Source organism: Salvelinus namaycush, chromosome 3 (genome assembly GCF_016432855.1).
Source record: "Salvelinus namaycush isolate Seneca chromosome 3, SaNama_1.0, whole genome shotgun sequence".
Taxonomy (NCBI): Eukaryota; Metazoa; Chordata; class Actinopteri; order Salmoniformes; family Salmonidae; genus Salvelinus; species Salvelinus namaycush.
The window spans coordinates 58456786-58484005 of NC_052309.1; the positions used below are offsets into that span (position 1 = coordinate 58456786).

The 27220-nt window shown below is 42.0% G+C and overlaps 3 protein-coding genes across 3 annotated transcripts; all 3 read left to right on the forward strand.

Moving 5' to 3' along the window:
- The first annotated feature begins 6464 nt into the window (after positions 1 to 6464).
- On the forward strand, positions 6465 to 10319 carry natd1. The gene is made up of 3 exons (XM_038979871.1): positions 6465 to 6691; positions 7465 to 7583; positions 8358 to 10319. Exons 1-3 carry the CDS (start codon positions 6595 to 6597, stop codon positions 8475 to 8477), a joined length of 336 nt encoding a protein of 111 aa, XP_038835799.1. The 5' UTR covers positions 6465 to 6594; the 3' UTR covers positions 8478 to 10319.
- Positions 10320 to 10389: 70 nt separating this feature from the next.
- On the forward strand, positions 10390 to 12985 carry tmem11 (transmembrane protein 11). The gene is made up of 2 exons (XM_038979861.1): positions 10390 to 10503; positions 11959 to 12985. The coding sequence occupies exons 1-2, from the start codon at positions 10457 to 10459 to the stop codon at positions 12473 to 12475; spliced, it is 564 nt and encodes a 187-aa protein (XP_038835789.1). The 5' UTR covers positions 10390 to 10456; the 3' UTR covers positions 12476 to 12985.
- A 1993-nt stretch (positions 12986 to 14978) lies between these two features.
- On the forward strand, positions 14979 to 26956 carry dhrs7b (dehydrogenase/reductase (SDR family) member 7B). The gene is made up of 7 exons (XM_038979883.1): positions 14979 to 15112; positions 24840 to 25045; positions 25223 to 25341; positions 25574 to 25787; positions 25936 to 26028; positions 26228 to 26380; positions 26496 to 26956. The coding sequence occupies exons 2-7, from the start codon at positions 24889 to 24891 to the stop codon at positions 26699 to 26701; spliced, it is 942 nt and encodes a 313-aa protein (XP_038835811.1). The 5' UTR covers positions 14979 to 15112; positions 24840 to 24888; the 3' UTR covers positions 26702 to 26956.
- Positions 26957 to 27220: the final 264 nt, after the last annotated feature.

Here is a 27220-nt window from a genome sequence, read left to right on the forward strand (position 1 = left end):
TCTCCTGCTCTGACTGCAGCTGGGAGGGACTGCTGCGCGAGGACTGGGCCGCGGGGCCCACGGCAGCACCCGCTGCTCGTTGAGAAGAGTAAGAACGATACGTGCTTTCACGTCAGAGTCTCCAAAAGTCTCCAATAACACCAGAAAAAGACACTAGATTTGTCGCTAGTCGATTTTTTAAATATGTGTCGCTAAAGGGGTCTAAGGACTCGCTAAATATAGCAACAATGTCGCTAAGTTGGCAACACTGGATCAGACCTTGCAACCACGACAGTGCATGTGCTTGGCCGGTGAGCTCGTTCCTATAAGACGTTGAGTTGCAAGCTAGCGCGAGAGTATTGTTACGTCATGTAACATTATCTTACACTCAAAAGTTCTCCTTATTCCTCAGATCAACATTGGATTCCCTGTGCTGTGTGAGTCCTGGCCAAGATAGAGAAGATCCTTCTGGAGGAGGAGTTGGTGAGCATCCTGGGCCAATGTGGACCAGCTCTGACTAATGTTCAGCATAGCAAGTTTGGATGCACTGCCGTGCTCCATGATGTGGGTATCGGTGCAGGGAAATTCAAGAAGCCAGGTGAGGAAAGGTTTTCTACCCAGCTGTCAAAGGGCCTCAAAGTATCGGTATGAAAAGATGACCTCACCACTCATAAAGTAGATGCTGTGGTCAACGCAGCCAATGTGAACCTCAGTCATGGGGGAGTACAGAAAGCTTTACGGAAAGTTGTTAACGGGAAATGCCATTGTTGACAGACCTGGACGCTTACCATGCTAGAAGATCATTCATGCTTTGGGTCCATGCCTTCCATACAAACCAATGCAATATCAAGTTGCTGATGCCATGCCAGAACTCTCAAAGACTGTTAAAAGCGTTCTAAAGATGGTAGAGCAAGAGAAGCTGCAGTCTGTCGCCATTCCGGCCATAAGTTCTGGCCTGTTCAACTTTCCCTTGCATATCTGTGCAGATGTCATTGTTCAAACCCTGAAAATGTACCATGATCAATATTACTCCGGAGCTCCTTTAGAGGTTCGCCTGGTCAATCACGATGAACTAACAGTCAGGGAGATGGAGAGAGCATACAGTCAGATTCTGGGGTTCTCGGGTTCACACAGTCAAGCAGCGGTGGCTCAGAGACAGGCTCCATACAGACAAGATGTTACAAACTATGGGAAAGGCTCCACCAAACCCTTAACACCCACGGTTCAGTTTGGGAATGTCAGTCTGAACATTAAAAAGGGGCACATTGAAGAAGAGAAGGTAAGACATTCGAAATTATGTCCTCTCCTGAAATAAATGTATGACGACACAAAATATTTAACTTCTAAGAATTCTATACAGTAATGTTTATTCATAAAATTATTAAATGTGTAAACTGCTGTGAAGAGAGGGCACTATTACTAATTTACTCATTCTTTCACTATACAGGTCGACGTCATTGTGAATACAACACAACAAGATCTCAAGTTAGCTGTCGGGGAAATCTCAAAAGCTATATCACAGAAGGCAGGCAGCGAAATGCAAAAGGAAATAGTAAAAGCACATTATTCACATGTTTTAAATGGAGATATTATTGAAACGAAAGGATGTAAACTAAACTGCTCCTCTGTGTACCACAATGTGTGTGCACAAAGAAATGAATATTCAGCTGATAAGGTATGATAAAGTTTATATGTAGGCATATTTTTTTTTTTTTGTCAGATAACTACTGAACTGCTCTCTCCCGTTTTGTGTTTTCCAGATCCTCTACAATGTGGTGTTAGGATGTTTAAGAATGGCAGCGACAAGTGGACGAAGGTCAGTCTCTCCCTGCTATTGGTACAGGGCAGCTAGGATTCCATAAACAGGAGGTTGCCAAGATGATTGCCGGTGCTGTGGTGGCGGCTGCCTAGAACCTCCAAGAGCTGAGGATGGATATCTATGTTGTCGTTTATCCATCTGACAATGATACATTTCAGGTGATGTAACAAACTACAAAAGTTCTGCTCTTTGCAATCATGCCGTCACACTTTGAGACTAACATTATGCTACAATTCATGATTATGCTCTTTTCCACAGGCTTTTGAAGATCAACTAAAATCTCACCAAGACGCAATTAAATATCCTAGCTCCTCCAACAGTGCCTCCAACAGTGTTGTATCAATTGGTTGATACAACACATTATACAACATACAGTATGGTACAATGTTCTTTCATGTGATACAACATTATATTGATACAACATACAGTATTTTTTTTTATCTACAGTTAGTAAACCAGCTCATGCAGCATTTTAGATTTTTAACAGACTTATGCTTTCATGTCTCGTCTGCAAGGATTTGGCCATGCAACTGATCAGTATGAGTCTCCAAGGGGAGGCGCAACACCGCATATCGAGCTCAGCAGTGCCCACTGTGACACGTTGAGGAAGGCCACATTTTGGCTCACTTTTATAATGTCCTCTGATAGCTTCACCATAGCTTCACCATTCACAACAATTTCATCCAGTGCTTTGGCCAGACAGAGTTTGATGAGTTGCTGTCCTTTCAGACCAAGTGGAAGGTTTCCATCGAGGAGAACTTAAAAGATGGCTGTGCCAGCATCACCATCCAGGGGGCTTCTAGAGGTGTAAGAGCTGCTGTGTTAGAGGTGGAAGCCATGTGCTGCAAAGTCCAATAGGGTTTTGCAAAAGAACTGGAGAATTTAATGGGCCTGAAATATCCCACCAGTTCCCCAAGGAAGCCTGTAAACAACAACAGTTTGGAACATAGAGAAATACAATTCCATTTTTCTGGGTTTCTAATTGTCAGGGTGAGTGTCAACACAAGAAACAACAGATTTAACATTAAAATATATAATCTTTGATAACTGATTTAAGTATGGTTATGGCTGATGTGTTACAGGTTGAGAAGGTGGAGAACCGTACTCTGAGGCAGCTCTTTGACCTTAAGAAGTTGCAGGTGTCTACCTCTCCTCAGCGGATGTACCAGCACCTGCCAGCATAATTCTGTGACCTGCTCAGCAGAGTGGGTTTCCAGAAGGAGTTCGCACCACCTGATGGTAAGGCAGAAGCCAGAAAAATACATTGAATAACATTCTATTAGTTCTAATGACATTCATTCTATGAATTGGAATGAATTATATGTATTCACCCCTCTGTAGACACTAAAGAATAGCTCCAAGATAGTTGTCAAGTAATAATTACTTCAGAAATCATAATATGCAGGTTTTAAACTTTCAATTAGGCCTTTTGAGTCAAAGCACATACCTATCCCTGGTGTGTAAAAGATACATAACACAACCGTTACAAAAGGGTTTTGTATTGTAATGGAGTCCATTTTCTCTTACATGCTGTAATAAAATGTTACTTTCATCTATAGAACAAAAGCTTGGAAAGGGCATCTACTTCAGTAGCAGTGTGTCTGGAGCAGAGAAGTTGTGGCTGAAGAGCTTCGCTGATGAAGAGAGTACATGTACTTCATTGAGGCAAAGGTGCTGACTGGGAATTCAACGGCTGGCTCTCCAGATCTTATTGTGCCACCTCCCTTTGGCAGAGACCCTCTCACCCTGTATGACAGCGTTGAAGAAGGTCTAGCCACCTTTGTCATTTTCAATGGTCACCAGGCCCTACCTAAATATCTGATCACCTGCAAAAAGCATTCATCATAATTTATGTAGCTAGAACCCTTACGTGGTTGGGTCGATAATCTGAAATAATTGTCTCATTAAATAATATTGTTTTAAAAGAAACATATTGATCTTTATTTTCTTCAGCGATTGTCTATTCTATTAATATATGCAGGAAAACTGGATTTGATCCACCAATTTTTTTAATTCTGAAATATTTGCATCATACTGGTCTTTAGTTTTAAATCATTTCTCAGCCGTGTAGCCAACACTTCATGCTGTCTGGTCTCTAGAGATTTAAATTCCTACCATTTCAACGTGCAGCCACCGCTCAACGTTTTTCTGGTCTCTATTGTCTAACGATTCGTGACGTCCGGCTTACCGTCTCCCTATTTGGTCTAATGTAAATTCTTCAGCGAGTCATTTTAAACACTTGGGGAAAAAGAGCATTCCCTCCTTTTGTCATAATGTCTGTGCTCACGTGTGCGTGGTTACTGACTGGGTAAAACTTTACATGAAAGACAATTCTCTCATTTAGAAGGCTACGGTCACATTTCATTTTCTCACAAATAGTTTCATATTTAATCAGATCAGTTCCACAACATTTAGATGTAAATCTGATAACTGGAACGTCTACATTTGTAGAGTTACCGTTATTTGGTTATACCATCCTTAAATGATATCACACAACAACAACTTATTTGACATGATTATTGTTTTGAGCCCCACGAACCATTTACCACATTATATACGTTAGAAATGTCCAACGTTTTTATGTCACAGTACTGCAAAGTCTCTGTGGTAACAAAGGGATTTTTAACTTACATTTCTAAACTCTGGTGGGAGGGGGGGGGGGGGGGGGGGGGCTGATCTGGTGCCTATGATCCTCACCCGAGAGGGAAAGTCTTGACAATTCTATACTGTATAATTGTACACAGGCTTGTCTTGTAAGACTTAGTCATAAATCTGAGCGTTAGGATTTATGACCTGCTTGGGCGCGACCACAGTCCTGTGTTTTCGATCGGCAGGAATTTAGCTCAGTGGGAAGTGCAGGGAGGAACAGAGAGTGGTGGCGATATCAGCTTTCTTGGTCTACACAGATGAGCTAAATTACTTTTTACAACTCTGTTCCCAGGGCCTGTTTCTGCACATCTGCTAATTGTCACAAAGATAAAAAATATGTACTTTCTATAAAAGGCGAAAGTTAGCTCTGTTCATTGAGCTTTTGAACTCTGACTATTCTTAGTGATGGTTGATTGCTTCATTTTTGCAAATGTTATAATAAAGTTGTTTTGAAGAATACGGTCTCTCCTTTTGGTTAGAATTATCAACACATTTGATTGACAACTAAAAGATATGTTAACTGCGATTCACATTTCTTGCTAGCTAACCAAATAACACCTGCAGCATCTCTAACTGTTACCCAACAAAAAAACTATATGAGGGGGAAAAGTCGGTCACTCATCCACTCCTCCAATGACATGGCATCCTCCCAGCAGGGAGTGCAACTGCGACCCACTGGCCATTGTTTTATTAGAAAAAATATGACCCTTTATAATGTCCACTTGTATGTAGGATGCTGTATATAGCAATTTAACATATTAAAACAAAATAGCTAAAAAAATATTTGCCCAGCCTTTGCTGCTATGCTTGCAGATGTGCATGATATGCTGTGACCCAAATTAAAAACGATTTAATAACTCCAAATAACTAAAAAGTAGCTGTAGGTTGTTGTAACATTTAAACTTAAAACATATTTTTCATTTTTTTGCACTGCATGGATCATTGGTGCGGTTGAATGCATCGTTGCTGTATGGTGCACTCAAAATGTATTGTAGTTGAGTAGCCAACCTAGGCTACTGCTCAAATGTTGCTGTAACATGCCTACATGTTTCTCTTTTGAATGGTGTTTTGTTGCAGGTTTTATTTTTTGGTTATTCATTGTCGAGCTTTAAAAACCGAAGGCAGGCTGCAACATTTTAGTAGCCTAGCTAGGACTGTGGCATGTGTCTGTACACTTTCCCTCCACTGCAGCGCTGTAAACAGGACACACGAAAGCAGCGCAGTTGAAGTTGAATTAACTATACAAGTGCATCAGGCTGTAATTTCATAAAGTAGAAGACTCAACTGTTGACTCATTTATACTCACTTATGTGTGTCTAATTCGGACGGCGGGCCTTGTGTTTGACACGTATGCTAGCCTATTAGCCACATTATGACTGACTTGTGATCATTGCCCTTGCTAGTTTGATTGTATTGACACTCCCAGCCTTAGTTACAGTTGTCCGTTTTTGTTCAAAATATTGAGTCATTGAAACTGAAACAGTGCATCCCGAATGGGTGGTGGCAGCAAACAATGTACCAGCTGCGATTTACAACCTGATAGCAATATTTTGGGACTAGCAAGTAATGCATTGAACTGCATCCATCTATTCTGCCAACAATGCCTTACTGTACATCATGGAATTTTGAGTCAAATATAACCTATTTATAAAAACTCTTATAAAGTTGGTTTTGAAACAAACAGGGAATTTGATATTTATGACTTATATTATGATTGTCTGTTTCATATCTGCTCCAATTCCTTTCAGCCTCGAATTAGTCCTTACTGAAGTTTTTCTTGGTAAGCACTTCTCATGTGTGTGTTTGTCAGATCTCTGCAAATGTTGAAGCAAGCCAAGTGTTTAACCTTGATCGAATGAACCCCATGAATATGTGATACATTAATTGATAATTGATGACAAGATAAACTGATTATGCGCAACTCAACTACAATGTAGGCGGCCTGGAACACGGCCATTCTCAAATCAAGAATCGCAGCAATCATTGGTCCGCTCCGACCATGTGATCTACAGTAGACTTCCTAGGAGGAGGATGGAGTGTTTTGCTGGATATTGATTCTTCTGAGTTTGAGGTTGCTATGATTTAATCGCTTTGAGATCCATTTCACCTCAATCAAATACGTTTTGGCGAAAGGACGACGAAAGACCATGGCCCAGGCTACACAGATGAACGTCCCCGAAATCAACACTCCGATAACAGTAGACCACGATAAAAAGAAGCGACAGTTTACCATACGACTAAATGGTAATGTAACGTTAGCTACGCGAAATCGTACGTGTTTTCCCTTTTATCAACTGTTTACCAAAGAGTGTGGTTAAGCTAGTTAGCTAACCAACTTTTTCATAGCGCAAAAGAGTCTTCCCTCATTGCAGTCGAACTGTAATTTAGATAAGGAACGTACTTTTTCCTAATGGTCGTTGTTGTAAACAAACGGACAAAAAGCTACTAGCTAGAACGCAAGTGGCATAGCCAAGGATTTGTAGCGTTAGCCAACTGGGATAATTGTTAGCTTCCTGGCATTGAGCGGTTGAATTGAATGCTCTTGCTGTCACGCATCTAACATGTTCTTCTCAGTTAGTTTGCGCATGCACATTCGCTCAAAAAAATACTTCTGATTTGAGAGAATCTGCTTGACTTTCTCTAAAAACCCAATTCCTCATTTATCTGCCCGCATCCCCATCTTTGATAGATCTTTAATTGAGGTCTGGTGGAGAATCATACTGTGTTTTAATAGTCGCCCAGGGTGTAGCCCTACTTATTTAGCATATAATTGCACCCTTTTAAATTCGGAGCGGCAGGTAGCCTAGTGCGTTGGGCCAGTAACCGAAAGGTTGCTGGATCGAATCCCCAAGCTGTCGTTCTTCCTCTGAACAAGGCAGTTGTTATGAACCCACTGTTCCCTGGTAGGGCGTCATTGTGAATAAGAATTTGTTCTTAACTGACTTGCCTTGTTAAATAAAGGTTACATTTAAACTATAAACTAGGTTACATTTAAACCCTTTTCTCTTTGTTTCCAGGCTCTCATGACCGTGCGGTCCTCTTGTACGAGTATGTTGGGAAGAAGACTGTGGACCTGCAGCATACGGAGGTTCCAGACGCCTACAGAGGGAGAGGCATTGCCAAGCACCTGGCCAAGGTTCGACTGTCTGACAATATGGAATGGAACCATGGCCCAATGCCAAAAGACACTACACCCTCACTCCTATTATGTCCCTAGATCTTTTTAACATTTATCTGTGCCTTTCAGATAAGCAATGGGAGTCCATAGGTCTCAGTATTAGTAGTTAGGCATTTGAGCCCATGGTCTTGTCCAGAAACAACTCATAATGTTACCCATCATTTGCTATATCACAACAATTCTGCAGGAGGACCTTCTTGCAATCTGGACCTGTGCAGCTCACTGTGTATGAAGAGAAGTCTTTGTACCTCTTTAACCCAGTAAGAGATAGTAAATATAGTTTCCTAAGCTGGCAGCTGAAACTGCTTTCATTGGACAGTTTGGACTCTTTCCCATCTAGTTCTCTTTATAACAGCTGCATGACAATATGAATGTTGCTTGTAATTCTGGAAATCCAAGCATTGGCCTGTTTATTTAGTCTAGGCAGTGCTTTGCCAGATGAGCTCAGCTCAGAGCGCTGGTGGGTAATATCAAGGGAACAGTTATGGTAGAGATAAGAGGAAGAAGGAAATTAAAACATGGTTTGTTTGAAGATCTGTGTAGACTGGAATGTTACTATTTTTAAATCTTTATATCAAATAAAATATAATAGAGCAAGTGTCTCACCTTTCATCTGCAGTCTCTGATTACTGCATGTATTAAAATAAAACCAGAGTGACAAAGACAATTACTTTGTAAACTCAAGCTACAAAACAACTCCTAAATTAAATGGAAATGTTCTGTTGATTGCAGGCGGCCATGGATTTTGTGGTGGAAGAGGATCTGAAGGCTCACCTGACCTGCTGGTACATCCAGAAATATGTCAAAGAGAATCCCCAACCTCAATACCTGGAGCACATCCACCCCATGTGACCCCATGACAGAGAGGAGTGGAGAGGGAGAGAGACTGAGGTAGAAAGCATGGCCTCATGCTTTCGGTTTGGAGGACTTTGTGCTCTGTTTTTTGGGCTGGTAAGGGAGAGGGAAACCATACTATAGCTATCCTTATCTCTACGGACATAAAGACTCCCTGTTGGAGAGGGGTGGTAGAGGAACTGTCCGAGTGCCATTGACATTACTCGTGGCCTGTCCTCCATGGGCATGGACATCAGTGTGTTTGTGTGTAAAAAAAAAAAAAAGGAATGTTGTAGAGTCTTGCTGTCTTATTGTATATACAGTGGCAAGACTGTATGCAGGATTCCTGTTTTTGTACTGTAAGAAGCAATGTCTCATCACGCTTTGGCCGTATTGCTTTCACCTATCTTGTCTTGGCTGGTACTTTGAAGAGGAGTGAACAACGGCAAGAGGAAAGGAACAGCTTTCTGGAGTGGAATGCAATCTTGATCATTCAGGATGTTTGTCCTCTTGTCAAAACCATCAAGACAAACAGCTGTTCATCAGGACCTTGATTACCTGAATCAGGTGTGTTAGAGCAGGGTTGGCGCAATAGTGTGCACATCCAATAGCTCTCCAGGAGGGTGGACCACACCTGGTTTACTTTAGACCATCAACTTGTGGGCTATATCCCCTACATGCAGTCATCCTGTCATGGGCTAGTGAGGCGCTTCCCTCTATTCCTGCTATGCTGCCCCCATGTTCATCAGGACAACCACTCTTCAGTAGGCCTACCCTTCACCTTAAATGTTACTGTACAGAAAGCTGCTGTGCTCTCTGACATGAGACATTGCCATAGAACCTTCATTGACAGTGGGGGTAATCTTCTACTGTCTGTAAAAGCACTAATTCAGGGCTGTTCTACTACAGTTTAAATCTTGTGACAGTTTCTCTATACAGTTTATAAGCATGGCTTAACAAAACAAAACAAAATTCCAATATCAAGTAACAGGTTTTATTTTTTATTTGCTGAGTATCTTAAACTACAGTAGGGATTCTCTCTGGCTTTGACCTAGGTGAGATGTACTAGTTGCTAGGTGACTGAATGCATACTGGTCAGGAAGGCAGTACAACTGATGACACAGTCTTCAGGGGATGGCTCTGTATGCCTACTGTCTGACAGAGATGGGTATAAAGTCTGCAGACAGTCTGATTATTTTCCATGTCTCTCTTGTTTTAAATTAAATAATACCTTATTTGACTAACCATTGAAACATTGATTTACAATCATTTAGAAGTGCCTCATACATTTTAAAGTAGTTTCCTAGTATACTTCACCTCTGAGCTGCAGAATACCAAGGTGATAACAATTTAAAGGTGCACTTTATGCAATTAATCTATTGGCGAGGGGGGCAGGGAGCAGGCTAATGGATTGCACATGTTACCGTGGTTTGCACTGGCTTGGTACAGGGTTACAACACACTTCCCAGTGTAGTGTTGATATCAACTCACTAGAGAAACTTGGATAGGACAGGACACAATATGGGTAAGTATAGCAACCTGGGGCAGGAAAATATCACCCCCACTTCAGTGTGACAGTCCGTTGCATTGAAGCGTTAGTGTAGCCCATAATAGCAAGTGGAACAATTTACCTGCTGCGCAACCTGGCTATAGAATGGTTTGTCCTACTCTTGAGTCCCATAGTGTTGTCCTTGCTTGTGATTGGTCATTTCTCAACTGTTACAAAACAAACATGATTTGTGTAGGCAGCATTTTCCGCATTTGTTTTGAGCACATTTTGGATTACAGATTACGTCAAAATGTACTAGTAGTAAATTAAACTGACCTCTACATTTACAAAATAAAAAGTGGTACGTCCTACATGCATTCAATTAATTATGGGAAATGTAGTACGACAAAGTACATTAAGTCGTCCTCGCAGTGTATTACAAGTATAACATACACTACACCTCCTAGCTTGCACTGCGTCGACAGCAGTCGTGTATTGGTTCTCCAAGATGGCGTCGTTGGGAAGGAGGCGCGGTGTCCCAGTCAACAGGGAGAGGTCAGTTAGACTCAATCATTGCCGTATCACGACTATTTTTGTGTACAAGGTCTAATTTATGATACCTACACGTTCACTATTCCAACATATGGCCTTTAAAAGCTAAATGCAGCTGTCACTCCCGAATTCCTTCCTCCATAATTGCTCATGTGATGTTTTGATTAGCATGTTTGCTATCGTCGCTAACTTCGCTAGCCTGTTCATCAAAGCTTCAAAGTCAAGTTCTGGATAGGTTAGCCATCCCAACTAAAATAGTGTGAAAACATGCCGTAACGTTATAACGTAGATATACTTGCACATATCAAACATATCGGTCGTATAACACAAAACTAACGTTTTACTCGCCGCTTGTAATTTATGTACTAGCTAGTTTTCAGAGCAGCTAGCTTCCAAATAGCGGTGGAGTTGACAAATGTAACGTTATGACCTGACGTTATGCAAAGCTGCGTCCAATTCAGCAGCAGCTCCCATGTTATACGTAGCTAATATAGATGTTACTGGAATTGTTGAAACAGTTGTGAATGATCAACATGCTCGCTAACCCAGAGTTTTATTTACGTTAGCTAGCTAACAGTTAGCTACTTGACGGGTGCGTTAGTAAATTCGCTCTGGAGTGTCTGACTCCGAGTGCGTTCAGCCAGGGTGAATTTACGAACGCAGCCTTATTTAGCATGTCGTGTTAATCTTGTTGGGGAGCTAGCTAGCGCTCTTGCGCGTGGAATAATGTTTGCAAAGTGAGAGAGTCGAGTTTTACACGTAAGTTATTTCCACTTGATATAGCTACATTTGGTTTTCTCCTGCATATTGTTTATATTGTCCATAGCTACGTTAACGTTCCCTGGTTTCACAACAGTCCCTGGTTCGTATCCAGGCTGTATCACATCCGGCCGTGATTGAGAGTCCCATAGGGCGGCGCACAATTGGCCAGGGTAGGCCATCATTGTAAATAAGAATTTGTTCTTAACTGTCTTGCCGAGTTAAATAAAGTTATCACCATAGCTTATTACTAACAGACAACTTGACAGTGAACTCTGAGAATTCTAAACATGAGAAAATACCCTACTTTCCCTTTGTTTCAACAGCTCTTATTTATGTCAAACATGCACAGGCAACACATGTCAAAGTTCCACAAAAGTGTCTTGTTTTTACCATACAGTGGGCTGAAAAAACAGGTGTTATGCACTAATCTGATATCAAGGACATGGACTATATGTAAAAAAAAAAAAAAATAAATAAAAATTAAGTAGTTCCCCTTATTTCTACACAAGTGGTATTCATCTGTACATCATCATTAAAAACTGGTGCAACCACTTGCCTTAGGCCCCGAAGCTGCACAATTGCTATGAAGCTTGGAAAATAATTGGGAATTTAATATTGTGATTCTCTTCCTTTTCCATCTACTTACTATTTCTAATCCCCTCTCTCTCCCTCATTATCTAATCTCTCTGTACACAGGGGAGTAATGGCGGCAACGGACTGCTACATCGTTCACGAGATCTACAACGGGGAGAATGCGCAGGACCAGTTTGAGTACGAGCTGGAGCAGGCACTGGAGGCCCAGTACAAGTACATTGTGATCGAGCCCACGCGCATTGGCGACGAGACGGCCCGCTGGATCGCCGTGGGCAACTGCCTGCACAAGACGGCCGTCCTGTCGGGCACCGCCTGCCTCCTGACGCCGCTCTCGCTGCCACCTGAGTACTCACGCTACGTGGCACTGCCCGCTGGTGCCCTCAGCGTGGCCTGCTCCGCCCTCTACGGAATCTCCTGGCAGTTCGATCCCTGCTGCAAGTACCAGGTGGAGTACGACAGCCAAAAACTCTCGCGGCTGCCCCTGCACACACTCACCTCCTCCACGCCAGTGGTGCTGGTGCGCAGGGACGACATCCACAGAAAGAGACTCCACAACACGATAGCGCTGGCCGCCCTGGCCTACTGCGCCAAGAAGATCTACGAACTCTACGTGGTATGAGCATACTCTGAAGAGGGTTAAAAAAATTAAAAAAATAAAAAAATATAACGGGAAAAGAAAGAATCCGCCAAGTGGAAGCCATGTGCTGAATCGAGGGTTTGCCCCTAACCACCCCCCCCCCACTCCACCTGCGCGGGCGCTTACTTTTGGGCTGTTTGATGGATCAGAGGGATATAGTTCAAACTAGAAGGAATTATTTTTCCCTTATTTTCTTTACTTGTAAGTGACATCACCAGTGCACTTATCCATATGGGTACCCTTGCGCCTCTTCCCCATCCCAGTACCCCTCTCAATACACTAAGTTAGGGCACAAGGGTAGCTAAGTAAAAATAAATAGACTGAATTGTGTTGCAGTTGAAACGGACAGGCTTAAGTATTACCAACATGTCTATTCCTTGTAGTTTTACTGTACCCCTTTCTTGCTGATCAGTATGTCACCCTTTCATTAAACATTAGGATATTTCAAACCTCTTTCTGTATTTTCTTTTTCATTAAACAAATGTTACACCATGTCTTGAATCACAAAGGCAATAGCATTACCTTTGTTTTCAGATTTGTCTTTCTAGGTTTACTCAGTTTTTGTTCCAAAGTCAAGACCTTTAAACATACTTGTTTGGTCATCCTTCACCAGTCAAAGTTAAGGACAAAACAGACCAACACGAACATCGGCCATGCGCAGCAAGTCCTATTTCCTTTCTGTTCATTTCCCAACTATTCTACATGTTGAACCGCCAACATTGTGTTGGTCTGTCTTGTCCTTTACACACATGCAGTTATGGGCAAAAAGACTGTCCAGGTGGAGCTCTTTGTGGGATTGTTAGACACTTAATGGGGACTTTCTGAGTGTAGGAGTGGGTTGTGTATGTAAGGGAAAAATACACTGAGTGTACCAAATATTAAGAACTCTTGCTTGTTCCATGACAGACTAACCAGGTGAAAGCTATAATCCCTTATTGTTGTCATATGTTAAATCCACTTCAATCAGTGTAGATGAAGGGGAGGAGACAGGTTAAAGGATGTTGTTTAAGCCTTGTGACAATTGAGACATGGATTGTGAGCCATTGATTGCTGAATGGGCAAGACAGAATATTTAAGTGCCTTTGAACGGGTTATGGTAGTAGGATCCTGGCACACCTGTTTGTGTCAAGAACTGCAATGCTGGTGGGGTTTCCCAACTGTATCAAGAATGATCCACCACCTAAAGGACATCCAGCCAACTGCGGGAAGCATTGGAGTCAGCATGTATTAGGAAGGTGTTCCTAATGTTCCTAAGTCCCAAATGTTGCCAGTAGTCTTCTTGTGGTGTTTTTTAAATTTTAAATCAGGTTGTTTGCTATGTAAAATAGAACATGACAACCTCGTGTACACACGACTTAGTCAGGTTACAAGAAAATGATCATTCATAGTTACATTTTTGTTTATATATATCAAAAAATCTCACTAAGGAGAGCAATATTAATTTTAGTGTTTCTAATCATTATGGCTTTCAACTGTATTTAGTTTTATTTGGAATATTATTTGAAATTGTAAGGCTTTGCAGCCTGATAGCCAAATACTTGTTTCGCAATCATCAATACAGGGCAACTTACCCTGTTTGCCTGTGTTTTCTTTCACATTGCTGCTTTGCAATATATTATACAAACTAAACAATGCCCATCCATGAACAACCTGGAAAGTCTTTGTTGGGACTGCAGTTAAAATACTTAGAAAATGTACAATGTTTTTTCCTAGTAATTGTGCTAGCTTATTACCTCCAGCTCTATCTTTGGATCATCTTGATATGCATTTGAGAGTCGACATCAGTTGAGAATGTTGATACCAGAGAAAAGTCCCAAGTCGGTGGTCTGCCTCCACCAGGTGGCGTATTTTCGTCGTTTTGCACACCAAGCAATGAGTTTTTCTATGGAGGTCAATGAGTGTCGAATTTGGTCAACAAAACATTAATGGCTTATTTCCTACGTGACGTTTATTTGATGAAATAGAAGTTTCGTAATGCTTAAGTTGTTACGAGTGTACTGATATAAGTAGGAAACGTGACTTCCCGGCAACTCCGATATAAAGTGTTTTTTCTCAAGAGTTGTCTGAGATGACTACGCATATTCATGACATGAGGCTATAGCATACAGGCAGTTGACGTCAACAACCCTAATCGGATATTCAAAACAGGATTACAATAATGAGATGTGTCCACCAATCCAAAGAAAGGATAGAAGGTTGCTAGACAGCCCGCTGTGTTTAGCTGTTCTGCATCGTGGACAACGACTACCATTGTTAAGGCGGAGAGACATGTATCTTGTCAGTATATCCATAATCTTTGGTGACGCGTTGGCGTGGCTGTGACAGATATAAATATAATGTGTTGAGTTGAAACTATTGTAAACTAAAGGAATACAACCTGTTTCCACTGGTTAAAAAACGGAATACCCCGGGTTAGCAATAATGCGCACTGATTGACAGCCTACACGTGATTGGCAGAAATCCTTCCAACGTCACATACAACTGATTGGCTGGAATTAAACTTTCCTAGCTGCTTCCGGGTTACTTTCTATTGTCAGTGTTCAGATTTAAACAAAGATTACTATCAAATATTATGATCAAACCTTTATGTTGACGACGATTCAAACGGACAGGTGTCAGGTGTGTAAAGTCATTCGGCATAGCTACATAAGATATTTGCGGCACTTTGGTTAGTCATGTTGAGTTTATTAGCCATCTGTCAGTAGCTGCAGTACTAGCTAGGCTCATATTTTAGTAAGAAGACTTGGTTGTGGAATATTTTTTATGATTTAGCACCTGGTGTAGCTAGTGACTGATTCTTCTGTATTTAATGTGAGGGTTCTGCCTTGTAGCAAAGTAAACTAACTAGAAGACCAAACTGTGTGTCATTGTATACGGTCGGAACATAACAGCAGCTGTTACTGTTGTGTGTCTCTTTTTATTTAGCCAGCAGATCCGCTTACTTACAGCTAGCTGCATTAGTGTCGATCCGCGCTATAAAGTATGTGTGTAACGCATACGAACACAGGCTGGAACGAATCTTGGATCTGCGTGAGTAGCGGGTGCAAGATCCCCAATGTACAATTGGCTCATTCATTCCCGGTAACTATTCCACAGGTCGTTGCTGTAAATGAGAATGTATTCTCAGTCAATTTACCTGGTAAAATGGAGAAAAAAAGATTCAGATTACCAGGTATTGTGACACGGCAGCGTGAGTCGCGTGGAACTTTTTTGCCCGTGTAAACAAGCTAGCTCCCTAACATGATATAGTGTGTGTGTTTTACTAATCACACCCAGAAACTTTTTAGGTGTTGTGAAAGCAAAACGTTTTGTGTAGAATTCAAACAAATACTCCAGGAAACCGAACCAGGGTAAAAAATGTAATATGTGAAAACGCCCTAAGACATTGCGGAGCCGGCGGAAAAAGAACCTCAACCCTGGGATGAGAAATGCATTGTACTCCGAATCAATGGATTTCCTCAGTGAATGTCATAAAAATAGTGAAACAATAAAGTTATCCTCTTCAGATAAAACTATAATAAATATATTTAACCAAATAATTGATTAAAACCCACTGTTTGCAATGAAGTTCTACAGTAGCCTCAACAGCACTCTAGTTAGTGTAGCACCATGGTGTAGCCGGATGACAGCTCGTTTCTGTCCTCCTCTGGGTACATTGACTTAAATGCAAAACCTAGGAGGCTAATGGTTCTCACCCCCTTCCATGGACATACACAGGAATTAAGACAACCTCTGGAGGACGTCCTCCAAACTATCAGAGCTCTTGCAGCATAACTGGCATGTTGTCCACCCAATCAAAGGTTGAGATAATTAATCTAGTACTGAATGCATAAGCTACAGCTAGCTAGCACTACAGTGCATACAATGTGGTGAGTAGTTGACTCAAAGAGAGCGAAAGACAATAGTTGAACAGTTTTGAACAAATTAAATTCTTAAAAATGAAGAGAGAACTAGCTATTTGTTGTGTTTTTTGCACTTTCACTTGTGCAGCTACCTAGTTTAGCTAACTCAAACAGAGAGGGATGCTATGTTAGCTAGCTGGCTATGGCTATCCAACACTGGAACTCTTCAATGTCAAGGTAATCTTTTGGTTTTATTAATTTATTGCCACAGGAGGCCCACTGGTGTAACTGCTTGCTGACTGTACACTGTACTGTATGATTGTAGCGGGTTTACTAACACGTTAGTTCTAGTAGCTATGTTGACTATGACGTTCGCTAATATGGTGACAATGATGTAGGCTGTGTAGTGCTTATGAACGTTTGGCTTGGAAAGTTTTTTTTTTTGCATGGTCACAGACAGCTGATGTATTGTGCACTGAAGTCCACAGGCGAAGGGAAAGGTGTTATGAGAGCGCGTAGATGTGATCATGCTGTTTGCATGTGGCTGCTATGAAAGTGAACTGTGTTAGCATGTGATCGGGGGTTTTCATTCCAACGATTCTGTTGTTGAAATGTTTCTTAAACGGGGATAAACATACCTGAATTTGTCCAATAAACTTTTGTTTGCAAATGTTGGGACTAATGATTACACCCTAGATCAGCTAGATGCAGGCAAGAGTGTGCAAGGCGGTATTGAATGTGTCACTGTCTGTCACCTTGATTACTTAAAATTCTCTCGACCTATAACAAGGCCATGCTATGTTATAAACTTTCATTCATAGGCTAGGTTGTAGCAACCTCATGAAGGGTATAGGGAAAATTTTACAATCATGTAGTAGCCTAAACCTATCGATGTTACATTGAGCTGAGGGGATGGAAAATGAATGACAGTCATCCAATATGCTGTAATAGAAATAAGGCCATGCTCGTTAAAAAAGTGTCCTCCCTCAACTAACCAAATTCAACCTAGCTAATTTCCGATTTATACGAAATTGTTTGACTACAGAAGTAGCAAAAATGTACTTCAAATCTATGATACTTAACATACTGCTTGACTAGTTGGGCCCAAGCTTGCTGTACAACATTAAAACACATTCAGTCTGTCTGCAAACAGGCTCTCAAAGGCTTGATAGGAAGCCCAATAGCCATCATCACTGTTACATCCTCAGAAAGCATGAGCTCCTGAGTTGGAAAAATCTTGTGCAATACACCGACGCATGTCTTGTATTCAAGATCCTAAATGGCCTGGCTCCCCCTCCACTTCAGTACTTTTGTTAAACAGGAAACCCAAACATATGGCAGCAGATCCACAAGGTCTGCCATGAGAGGTGACTGTAGTTCCCTTATTAAGGAAAAGCACCTTTAGTCAATCTGCTTTCTCTGTGAGAGCTTCCCATGTTTGGAATACCCTGCCATCAGACACACAACTGCACCACCTATCACACTTTCACAAAAAAACATGAAGACACTTTGTTGCTTTTATGGATTTTGTCTTGTTGCTTTTTGTGCTACGTTGCTCTGTCTGCATGCAACGTCTTGCTTGTCCTATGTTGCTCTGCATGTGCTCACTGCTCATTAATTGTCTGTATTGTTATTGTTTTTAATAACCTACCCAGGGACTGCGGTTGAAAATTTGCCGGCTGGCTAAAACCGGCACTTTTACCGAAACGTTGATTAATGTGCACTGTCTCTGTAAAAATAAACTCAAACTCATCTTAAACTGCACCGACTGCCACTGCTCCAAATTGTCCCATTAGCCCATCTGAATAGAATGGACCCCCTTTTTACCGTGACACAATTTACAGAAAATGGTGTGTCCCCAATATTTAAAAAACTATTGGATTTAAGCTGATTGGCCCCTCTTTAAGGGCTGCAGATGAGCAATGACACTCCTTGGGGTGTAAACTCTGTGTATTTGGAAATCAATCAAATTGTATTGGTCACGTGCCAAATACAAAAGATGTAGACTTTACAGTGAAATGCTTATTTACAAGCTCATTCCCAACAGTGCAGAGTTAAAAAGTAGGACAAATATTTTCTAAATAAAAAGGAATTAGTAACACAATAAAAACCATAACAAGGCTATATGCAAGGAGTACCAGTACCGAGTCAATGTGCAGGAGCACGGGGTAGTTGAGGTATGTACATGTGAGTAGGGGTAAAAGTGACAAGGCAATCAGTATAATAAAGAGGGTAGCAGCAGCGTATGTAAAATGTGTCTGTGTGTGTGTGAATAGAGCCAGTGCAAGGGAGTCAATCCAAAACAATTAAGATAAATAAATAATAAAGGGGGTCAGTGTAAATTGTCCGGGTAGCCATTTGATTAACTGTTCAGCAGTCTTATGGCTTGGGGGTAGAAGCTGTTCAGGTGCCTTTTGGTCACAGACTTGGTGCTCCGGTACCGCTTGCCGTGCAGTAGCAGAGAAAAAAGTCTGGTGGCTGGAGTCTGACAATTTTCAGGGCCTTCCTCTGACACCGCCTGGTATAGAGGTCCTGGATGGCAGGAAGTTCGGCCCCAGTGATGTACTGGGCCGTACGCACTACCCTCTGTAGCACCTTGCATATGGACGCCGAGCAGTTGCCATACCAGGCGGTGATGGAGCCTGTCAAGATGCTCTCAATGGTGCAGCTGAATAACATTTTAATTATGAGGGTCAATGCCAAATCTTTTCAGCCTGCTGAGGGGAAGAGGCATTGTTGTGCTCTCTTCATGACTGTGTTGGTGTGTGTGGACCATGATTGTTCCTGAGTGATGTGGACATCAAGGAACTTGACGCTCTCGACCCGCTCTACTACAGCCCCGTCAATGTGAATGGGGGTGTGTTCGGCCCTCCATTTCCTGTAGTCCTCAATCTCCTTTGTCTTGCCCACGTTGAGGTTGTTGTCCTGGCACCACAATGGCAAGTCTCTGACCTCCCCCTATAGGCTGTTTCATAGTCTTCGGTGATCAGACCTACCACCGTCGCGTCACAAACTCATGGGTTAACAGGGAGTGCAGGAGGGGACTGAGCATGCACCCAAGTGGCGCAGCGGTCTAAGCCACTGCATCTCAGTGCTAGAGGCATCATTACAGACCCTGGTTCGATTCCAGGCTGTATCACAACCGGCCGTGATTCAGAGTCCCATAGAGTGGCGGACAATTGGCTCAGCATTGCCCGGGTTAGGGTTTGGCCGGGGTAGGCCGTCATTGTAAATAAGAATTTGTTCTTAACTGGCTTGCCTAGTTAAATAAAGGTTCAATAAAAAATAAAACCGTTTGAGGGTCAGCGTGGCAGATGTGTTGTTGCCTACCCTCACCACCTGGGGGTGCCCCATTTGGGAAGTCTAGGATTCAATTACATTGGGAGGTGTTCAGTCCCTGGGTCTTTAGCTTAGTGATAAGCTTGGAGGGCACTATGGTGTTGAACGCTGAGCGGTAGTCAATGAACAGCATTCTCACGTAGGTGTTCCTTTTGTCTAGGTGGAAAAGGGTAGTGTGGAGTGCAATGGAGATTGCGTCATCTGTGGATCTGTTGGGGCAGTATGTGAATTAGAGTGGGTCCAGGGTTTTTGGGGTGATGGTTTTAATGTGAGCCATGACCAGCCTTTCAAAGTGTTTCATGGCTACAGATGTGAGTGCTATAGGGTGGAAGTAATTTAAACAGGTTACCTTGGCATTTTATTTTTATTTCACCTTTATTTAACCAGGTAGGCTAGTTGAGAACAAGTTCTCATTTGCAACTGCGACCTGGCCAAGATAAAGCAAAGCAGTTTGACACATACAACAACACAGAGCTACACATGGAATAAACAAACATACAATCAATAATACAGTAGAAAAATCTATATGCAGCATGTGCAAATGAGGTAGGATAAGAGAGGTAAGGCAATAAATAGGACATGGTGGCAAAGTAATTACAATATAGCAATTAAACACTGGAATGGTAGGATGTGCAGAAAAATAATGTGCAAGTTGAGATACTGGGGTGCAAAGGAGCAAGATTAAATAAATAAATACAGTATGGGGATGAGGTAGATTGGATGGGCTATTTACAGATGAGCTATGTACAGGTGCAGTGATCTGTGAGCTGCTCTGACAGCTAGTGCTTAAAGCTAGTAAGGGAGGTAAGAGTCTCCAGCTTCAGAGATTTTTGCAGTTCGTTCCAGTCATTGGAACGAACTGCAAGGCTTTACCTAGCAGAGACTTATAGAAGACCTGGAGCCAGTGGGTTTGGCGACGAGAATGAAGCGAGGTTCAGCCAACGAGATCATACAGGTCGCAGTGGTGGGTAGTATATGGGGCTTTGGTGACAAAACGGATGGCACTGTGATAGACTGCATCCAATTTGTTGAGTAGAGTGTTGGAGGCTATTTTGTAAATGACATCGCCGAAGTCGAGGATCGGTAGGATGGTCAGTTTTACGAGGGTATGTTGTGCAGCATGAGTGAAGGATGCTTTGTTGCGAAATAGGAAGCTGATTCTAGATTTAATTTTGGATTGGAGATTGTTAGTGGAATTAAATAATTCCTCTAATGTACTCATTAATTAAATTCAATCTGTCTATTTATAAGAATTTGTAAGATACTTATTAACATAAAATAGACAGGATACAGTCTTATCAAAATTAGATAATAGTGTTTATTCTCGGAGCACGCTGCCATTTGATCATAAACACAGGTTTATATACAAGATATGACGTCATAGGTTACAGAATTAAGTCTCATTGTCCTGACAAATAGAAAACAGGTTCAAAAGTTCATTCCAACTTCACAGGGCACTCACATGACACATAATATAATCATTTATCCTGAAGGCTCACTATAATTTATTACCACTTTAGCAGACAACTCAAGATAATGGAAGACCTAAAAAGTTACCCACAGCCTTATCTAAACACCTCAGGGCTAAGTTGGGTCAGTTCAACCATAGTTTAACGACCCTTTCTGCTTATTTTATGACCCACAACACAAATCTCTTTTCACCAGGCATGCAGAGTTCAATTAGTTATAGTTTTATCTAAGGCTAGAATTTGTTTTAACTATTTATTAACAAAATTCCTAACAAGATGTTTAATGTGAGTCTGGAAGGAGAGTTTACAGTCTAACCAGACACCTAGGTATTTGTAGTTGTCCACATATTCTAAGTCAGAACCCCCCAGAGTAGTGATGCTGGACGGGCAGGCAGGTGCGGGCAGCGATCGGTTGAAGAGCATGCATTTAGTTTTACTTGCATTTAAGAGCAGTTGGAGGCCACTGAAGGAGAGTTTTATGGCATTGAAGCTCATCTGGAGGTTAGTTTACACAGTGTCCAACAAAGGGCCAGAGGTATACAGAATGGTGTCGTCTGCATAGAGGTGGATCAAAGAATCACCAGCAGCGAGAGCGACATCATTGATGTATACAGAGAAGAGAGTCGGCCCGAGAATTGAACCCTGTGGCACCCCCATAGAGACTGCCAGAGGTCTGGACAACAGGCCCTCCGATTTGACATACTGAACTCTATCGGAGAAGTAGTTGGTGAACCAAGCGAGGCAATCATTTGAGAAACCAAGGCTGTTGAGTCTGCCTATAAGAATGTTGTGATTGACAGAGTTGAAAGCCTTAGCCAGGTCGATGAATACGGCATTCTTAGGGACTATGGTGGTTTGCTTTACACATGTACAGTACCAGTCAAAAGTTTGGACACAACTACTCATTCAAGGGTTTTTCTTTATTTTTACTATTTTCTACATTGTAGAATAATAGTGAAGACATCAAAACTATGAAATGACACATGGAATAATGTAACAAAAAAGTGTTATTTTAATTCTTCAAAGTATCCACCCTTTGCCTTGATGACAGCTTTGCACACTATTGGCATTCTCTCAACCAGCTTCACCTGGAATACTTTTCCAACATTCTTGAAGGAGTTCCCACCTATGCTGAGCACTTGTTGGCTGTTTTTTATTCACTCTGCGGTCCAACTCATCCCAAACCATCTCAGTTGGGTTGAGGTTGAGGGATTGTGGAGGCCAGGTCATCTAATACAGCCATCCATCACTCTCCTTCGTCAAATAGCCCTTACACAGCCTGGAGGTGTGTTGGGTCATTATCCTGTTGAAAAACAAATGATAGTCCCACTAAGCGCAAACCAGATGGGATGGCGTATCGCTGCAGAATGCTGTGGTAGCTATGCCGGTTAAGTGTGCCTAGAATTTTAAATAAATCAATGACAGCGTCACCAGCAAAGCACCCCTACACCACCTCCTCCATGCTTCACGGTGGGAACCACACATGCAGAGATCATCTGTTCACCTACTCTGTGTCTCACAAAGACACAGTGGTTTGAACCAAAAATCTCAAAGGACAGTTTTCCACCAGTCTAATGTCTATTGCTCGTGTTTCTTGGCTCAAGCTAGTCTCTTATTATTATTGGTGTCCTTCAGTAGTGGTTTATTTGCAGCAATTCCACCATTGCATTGTTTTGAACTGGTAATGTATGTATTGTATGTATTGTAATGTATGTATTACAGACTGGGTCAGAGAGAGGTTAAAAATGTAAGTGAAGACACTTGCCAGCTGATCAGCCCATGCTCTGAATGCGCGTCCTGGTAATACATCTGGCCTTGTGAATGTTAAGGTCTTACTCACATCGGCTACGGAGAGCGTGATAATACAGTCGTCTGGAACAGCTGGTGCTCTCACGTGTGGTTCAGTGTTGCTTGCCTCGAAGCGAACATAGAAGGCATTTAGCTCTCGGCTGGGTTTCCCTTTGTAATCTATGATAGTTTGCACTCCCTGCCACATCTTAGTCCTATATTGATGCTATGCCTGTTTGGTGGTTCGTCCGAGGGCGTATCGGTATCGTCCGGATTAGTGTCCTGCCCCTTGAAAGCAGCAATTCTAGCCTTTAGCTCAGTATGGATGTTGTCTGTAATCCGTGGATTTTGGTTGGGATATGTACGTATGGTCACTGTGGGGACAACGTTGTCGATGCATTTATCAATGAAGCCGGTGACTGATGTGATAAACTCCTTAATGCAATCGAATGAATCCCGGAACATATTCCAGTCTGTGCTCACAAAACACTTTGTGAGCACAGACTGGAATATGTTCCGGGATTCATTCGCTTCATTCGCAAAACGCTTCATCGGACCACTTCATTCGCAAAACGCTTCATCGGACCACTTCCATATTGAGCGCGTTACTGATATTTCTTGTTTTGAGTTTTTGCTTGTAAGCAGGAATCAGGAGGATAGAGTTATGGTCTGATTTTCCAAATGGAGGGCTTTGTATGAGTCTCTGTGTGTGTAGTAAAGATGATCTAGAGTTTGTATCCCTCTAGTTGCACAGGTGACATGCTGGTAGAAATGAGGTCAAACGGATTTCAATTTTCCTGAATTAAAATCACCGGCCACTAGGAGCACCACCCCTGGATGAGCATTATCTTGTTTGCTTATGGCCCTATACAGCTCGTTGAGTGTGGTCTTAGTGCCAGCATTGGTTTGTGATGGTAAATACACTATGAAAAATACTGATAAACTCTCTTAGTAAATAGAGGTGCTCCTGAGTACAATGGACCCCCCCCCTTTACTGTGACACAATATGTATGTCCAATATGAAAAATGTGCTGAACATCGTGCAATACCAATGGGCTAATTAACAAGTGTTTTCTAAATTTGATTATTATAATATTATTATTAATATTGTTATTACTATTATTATTAATAGAAGTATTATAAAAAATAACATTTATTACTGTTACCATAACTATCTAGTAATCATTACTTTTAATGCTGTTAACAATGTCAATGCTATATTATTATTTGCGCTATAAAGGCGATTAACTTCATTTCTTTTTTCATATTGTTAAACAAAATCCTAAGTCCGCTTACATTTCCTCATAAAATGTTACGAATTTCGACCATTTGTATAATTCTTTACCACCTTCATTGTGGGACTTTTATTTTGAAGGGAAATCTGAGGTCACGGCCTTATCACAGCGTTTCATAATGTACTATTATTGGCCTTATTCTGTCAAGGAAAAGTTTGGTTTTTTTGTATTTTTTACTAAAGTGTACTAAGACAAAAGAAACGACACAGTGTGTACATAACACATTAGTGCAGGACATTTAGAAATTGATTAAAATGCTGAAAGTGAATGCTGGAGTTAAACAATGTAAAAGATGTGTTCATTAAGGAAATAGACGCCTGGCTCAAATAGAAGTCGGTCTCTACTTAGCGCCTGTTGTGTTCAGTGATTTAAGCAAATAAACGCCTGCGCTATTAAAGAAAAGTTTTACGGTATTTTCATTTGGTGGGCAATGATTTCTGCTGATCCTCACAAGTTGGCAGCCTCTAACTTGCCTCTGAAATGATGCTATTTTCTACACAGTTCACTACTTTTGACCAGATTCCTATCAAAAGTAGTGCACTATATAGAAAATATGGTGCTATTTGGGAACCAGCTTGGAAATCCTGAAGAGAAGTGGTTGTGTGTTGTCCAGGCAGGGTAAACTGATTTGGACCGGACCACCCGACACTATCATCCCAGCCATGGAGCGTGTAATGGGCGGAGTGGTGCCGCTGGTCCTGGGTGGGCTGGGGCTGGGGCTGGTGCTGCTCTACCGGCTGCTCCAGAGGCTCCAACAGGGGGCTACCATCCAGGACACTGTAGTGGTCATCACTGGAGCCAGCTCTGGCCTGGGGAGAGGTGAGTGTTATTTTGGATTAGAAAACTTTATGTTCTCAATGAGGCAATTTCGCAGCATACACAATGTAGGCTACATAGACAGAATCACAAAAATAAAATAAAAAACATACTCAAAGGTTCTAGGTACTAGTTCAAAGTGAACTATACCTTTAAAATAGTGTGTGTGTTGTGTTGCAGAGTGTGCTCGGGTGTTCCATGCTGCCAAAGCAAGGCTGGTTCTGTGTGGCCGGGACGGAGCCAGGCTACAGGACGTAGTTCAGGAGCTCATAGCCACCGCAGCAGACAGTCAGCAGCAGGTATAGAGACACACACTTACTCACTTCTCATCTCCTCTTCCTCCACTGGGCTGATCTGAAAACATAAGATAAGGGAGAGCGATTAGTTGGATACTAGAAATTTGCCTTCACCAGTTCAGCTTTTTTACATCATGTCAGATGAAGGAAAGGAGACGGGGGAGAGAGTCACATTTGACTATTGAGATGCACCCCTTGAATTCTTATGACATGTCTGTGATGTCATCACCGGCAGACGTACACCCCCTGTATGGTGATCTTTGACCTGTCCGACACAGCGGAGATGGTTGCCATGGCTGCAAAGGAGATCCTGAGTTGCTACGGCCACGTGGACGTCCTCATCAACAACGCCGGCATCAGTCACCGCGGCAACATCCTGGAGACACACATCTCCGTACAGAGGGACGTCATGGACACCAACTACTTTGGGCCCATAGCTCTAACTCAAGGTAAAGGTTATGATCACCCGATTTCCAAATGTACTCTCTCTGTGGTCAAATGACATTCATGTCTTGAGCTCATGTAGTCTCTTGATTTTTCTCTCAACTTTTTTTGTTTTCTCCCTTTCTCTCCATCCCTCTCTCTCTCCAACTGTAGCCCTCCTGCCCTCCATGGTTCGCCGGCACAGTGGACACGTAGTGGTCATTAGCAGTGTCCAGGGGAAGATTGCTATCCCCTACAGATCAGCTTGTGAGTAATGTAGTGATAGTGATGCCAACCCTATAACAGGTTAAATAATTATCCATGAAATAACATATTTTGATCTTTTGGAAAATGTATAACACAACAAATCTACAAACTATAATACAGCACATTTCCAAAGGAAGGTGAAACGGGTATCAGTGATATCTGTACTAGTAAAGGAATCAAAACAATGTGTTTTGAGCAGATGCGGCATCCAAACACGCCACCCAGGCTTACTTTGACTGTCTGAGGGCTGAGATGGAGCGCTACAATATCCAGGTGACAGTGGTCAGCCCTGGCTACATCAGAACCAACCTGTCTCTTAACGCTGTCACGGGGGATGGCTCCAAATATGGAGGTAATGGAGAGGAATTAACTGGCCACTCTCTTTCTCTCTCATTCTCTGCCTTTCCCCTCCCCTCTGTAATTACATTAGTCATCTATTTATTTCTCTCCTTTCTACTCTGGTGAAGTCCTGGATAAGACGACAGCTTTGGGGCGGGAACCGAAAGATGTGGCCCAAGTGGTCCTGAAGGCTGTCCATCACAGGAGTAAAGAGGTCCTTTTGGCTGGGCCCCTGCCCACTCTGGCCATCTACATTCGCACCCTGTGGCCCGCCCTCTTCTTCAAAGTCATGGCCTCTCGGGCCCGCAAGGAGCAGAAATCCAAAGATGAGTGAGAAGTTGGAGGGAGAGGGAATGTGGCAAAACTATGGGAATGGATAAATTGATTAATGCACACTAACTTGCAAATGGAAAAGTTGTTTTGTTTTAAAGCCACAATGTGTGATGTGTAGTGTTTCATTAGATGAAATAACTGGAAATCTTACAAACTGCTGTTTCAACTTCAAGGTTAACATCTTGCGAAGTGTTCAGGGTAGATCACATTAACAATTATGATATTGATGTGTAATAAAATTTCATAGCAACCTGAACATTGAGTACATTTCATTTGTTGAAATGATTAGCTTTGGAGTTTGTTTTCATGATCATTTGTGAATTAAACAAAAATACAGATCAATTTGATGCCGCTGTGTGCCCCTGAGCTATACCACCATTACTGGCTTAGCTCATAGACCTGTTAGAAACCTCAGTTGCTCTGTCATCTGTGAGTTCTTCATTATGGAATACTGTATTAGGTGATGGTTATTGTTTTTGAACAAATCTGTCAATGGTGCAGATATAGTATAGACTTTTAG